General features: G+C 39.4%; 1 protein-coding gene across 1 annotated transcript; it reads left to right on the top strand.

Annotated features, from left to right (window-relative positions):
- The first annotated feature begins 510 nt into the window (after positions 1–510).
- On the top strand, positions 511–1,434 carry LOC104415098 (thaumatin-like protein). The gene has a single exon (XM_010026338.3). The coding sequence runs from the start codon at positions 965–967 to the stop codon at positions 1,250–1,252; it is 288 nt and encodes a 95-aa protein (XP_010024640.2). The 5' UTR covers positions 511–964; the 3' UTR covers positions 1,253–1,434.
- Positions 1,435–3,772: the final 2,338 nt, after the last annotated feature.

The raw sequence follows: 3,772 nt of genomic DNA, 5'->3' as shown, positions 1-3,772 counted from the left end.
GTAATTATCAAATAACATGTAGATACTTATATTCGAAAAGGTAGGCTGTAGCTCACATACTTGTCTTGCAGAACTTCACCTGCTAATTCTCCCTGTTCAGTTCCTTCTCGTTTTTCCTAATTTTCATATTTTGAGCTCAAGTTTTATGGCACGGTCTGAAATTTCTTAGCAGAAGGGCCTAAATGGTGGATAATCGCCAAACCCATTTGCCCCTCCCCGAAGATAAAGCTCTCGTTCGCACGGCAAGAAAACTCCCCTGGTTGCAAGGAAAAAACTTGGAGCTTTGCAATAGTAAAAATTGTTGACCGGTTACAGATAAGCTTCTGTGCATCGTGGAGGCTTTATCTTCATTCTTGACTTGTCTTCGAGCCAAGCCAAGGATAACATCATCAAACCCCATCTATTATTTCAATCAACTAATCATGTGGAGACACCTGTTGGGCTCTCTCCACCAACCCCTAGCTACACTTCCTCCTATATAAACCCTCACGCATTTCTTCATTACCCACCATCTACTACACAAGCACTGTCACACAGAGAAATCACACGCCCAAATTCTGAGCAAACCCTAAGCATGGCTCGCTCCTGTGCTATTTGCATTTCCTCCGTCCTCTTGCTCTACGTCTTCCTCACTTCTGCCAATGCTGCCACTTTCGATATCAGGAACAATTGCCCCTACACGGTCTAGGCCGCAGCAGTCCCAGGAGGTGGCCGACGGCTCGACCGAGGCCAGTCCTGGAGCCTGAACGTGAGCCCTGGCACGAAACAAGCCCGTATCTGGGCCCGGACTAACTGCCAGTTTGATGGGGCAGGTAAGGGCAAGTGCCAGACCGGCGACTGTGGCGGTGTCCTCGAGTGCAAATCCTTTGGCCAGCCCCCAAACACCCTGGCCGAGTACGCGCTGAACCAGTTCGGTGGCAAGGACTTTTTCGACATCTCCCTGGTTGACGGCTTCAACGTTCCCATGGACTTCAGCCCGACCTCCAGTGGGTGCACCCGTGGGATCAAGTGCACGGCCGACATCAATGGCCAGTGCCCTACCCAGCTGAAGGCGCCCGGCGGTTGCAACAACCCCTGCACCGTGTTCAAGACCGACCAGTACTGTTGCAACTCTGGAAGCTGCGGACCCACGAATTTCTCCAAGTTCTTCAAGGATAGGTGCCCAGATGCTTACAGTTACCCTAAGGATGATCAGACCAGCACTTTCACCTGCCCTGGTGGAACAAACTACAGGGTCGTGTTCTGCCCTTGAAGTATGAGCGGGATCGTAGGGAATACTCCATAGGAAACTTTATGTCAAAATAATGGTGCTCAAGTTAGTTTGAGCTACTGTACTTGCATGAGTGTATTGCCTCAAGCTCCTCTATGCATGCAGCTGAGGCAAGAACAAAAGTTTAAGGAGTTGAATAAATGAACATCTATATGTGCTCTTAACCCCCAATTCATGTCTTTTTAGCATAGCCTTTTCTTTGGGTTGTCTGTAGCTACCTCGCCTTTTTCTTTTTGGGATGTTGGAATCGAGAGCGTGCAGAGCGAGAGCGACGCTTGAATAAAAGAGACTATTGTTCGTAGATAAATAATTAAAGGCTCTAGGCCGTTCACGCGAAAAGTTGGGTTTTACCACTTGCTCTGCTCACATTTGTCAGATTAAACCACCGACTTCATTTCAAGATAATTTCCGTGTTTGGCCAACTTTATCGAGATATCATTTTGATAGCACATATTTGGGCCCATGGTAATGAATGAGACAGGCACAAATCCTAGATGAATGCAAATTGAGTGGAGAGTGCTAGAACAATACTCCTCGCAAGGAGAATGATTAATCTCTACTAAATTAAAGTTCCGCGTCTCACTTACAAAGGCAATCCTTAAGGAGATATTTGGAGAAAACAATTAAAATGTTCTAAAAAAATATTATAGGGGAAGAGCTACAGAAAATGTTAGGACCATCAATAATTGCTAATTTGCAACATTAGAATTCATCAAAACTAATGCGGTAAGAATTGTTTTTTTTTTTTTTAGCTCAAGTAATGGTATTGAATGAGGCAAGTACAAACCGTAATGGGAAATAGAATGAGTAGCATGCAAAAGAAACACTCTCTGTAAGAAGAATAATAAATCTATTGTAAATTAGAGTATTATGTGTCAGTTTTAGAGATAATTCTTAAGAAAGAGTTTGTCATTGCATATCTATAAAGAAAAAAAGAAGAAGTTCACGTTGACACTTTTTCATAATTGGGTATATAAAAGACAATAAGAGCACCTTCAATAGTGATTCAATATGGAAAGAGGAATTATTCGCCAAACGAATACATAAATTCCACAAGATTTAGTCAATGTCGTCCAAGTAGGGGAAAGATGCTCATAATGGACCGGCTTTATCTCTTCTTGCTACATGAGAAAATTTGAGCAACGTTATTTCTATATGATTGAACTAAGATTGGACACTAATACATGGGTGTTCAAATAATGCGACCCATGTAGAAGGTAAATGTCTTTTTTTAAATGTCCTAATATCGATCACTACTAATACACCATTTAATTGGAAAATATTGTCGTTTTCCTAGAAAATGACATTTTTGAAAATATTTTTCAGAATCATCACATTTTTCACGAAACAAATGAAACCTAAGTTTTTTTTTTTTTTTTTTTTTTAATATTGTTGAAATCTAATGGTGTAAAGTGAAAAACTTTGAAATTAGGACGTGCAAATATAAGTATGGAAATAAACGAAGCTCTCTATTATTTTCTGAAAAAATTGTAATTAGAGTTCTATTATTGGATCATGTCTTTCCTCTCTCTCTCTCTCTCTCTCTCTCTCTCTTTTTGGGTCTTATTTTGTGCGTTTTCGTTGTGATTTGGCTTCAGAGATTATTTCTGTAGCCATTGATCTTTATAAGATTTTTCTTCGGAGGAAAAAAAAGCGCAAAAAAATTAGATCTATTTTGACGAAAGTCAATACAATCTCGACCCAGAAATTTGCAGGGAACAAGGGTGGAGACTAAAAAGATGTTGAAACCAAACCAAAACGCCGCGATTAACGGGAGAATCTAATTTGATGTGCTTGACTGAAAGTTAAATCAAATACTTTTCCAGGGAGTTTAATTACATCTGCGAGTTTGACTCAGTCTTGTCATGACTAAACAAAAGTCTCACAGTGATGTATGCTTTCGAATGTTTATAAAAAGTGATTGCTTATATCACATAAGAAAAACTAAATAAATAAATAATATTATTTTATTGACAAAATCTACACATAAATTATTATTCGATGATGAAAACATTTTACATTTATTAATAAATTTATGTGATATAAATAATCATTTTTACGAAAATATTTTTTATATCATTAATTTTTCATGAAACAAATGGAACCTTAATCGTTTTGAGTCTTTTTAATTTTTGTGGCTATTCTCCAGAAGGTGCTACAAGAGGACCTACCATAAAATAAAATAAAAAGAAGCCTAATTTTCTTGTAAAGCATCCATTAACAGTGATTGTGCATATCGCAAGACTAGTGGCTAGTGCATTCGAAATCGCAACACTTCCTTATTTGATTATTTAATAATTTCTCTCTGAACATTTTTTTTTTTTATACCTAGGGAACCCCGTACAACCGGCAGCCGGTGGATAAACCCCGAAGCGATACTAGCGAAGGACCCACTACTCCAACGTTGCGCTTAAGATCCTGTGTGACCCGCGAGATTCGAACACCTTTTCATAGAGGCCGAGACAATAAAATCAACGTATGTCAATGATTTATATGGCTGCT

The sequence above is a fragment of the Eucalyptus grandis genome, chromosome 8, assembly GCF_016545825.1.
Source record: "Eucalyptus grandis isolate ANBG69807.140 chromosome 8, ASM1654582v1, whole genome shotgun sequence".
Classification (NCBI taxonomy): Eukaryota; Viridiplantae; Streptophyta; class Magnoliopsida; order Myrtales; family Myrtaceae; genus Eucalyptus; species Eucalyptus grandis.
Note: the sequence above shows the minus strand (reverse complement) of the source record. Positions and strands in the feature narration are given on the sequence as shown.

Coding starts and splice junctions, on each gene's coding strand:
- LOC104415098 (XM_010026338.3), top strand. CDS start 965: ATGGACTTCAGCCCGACCTCCAGTGGGTGCACCCGTGGGATCAAGTGC.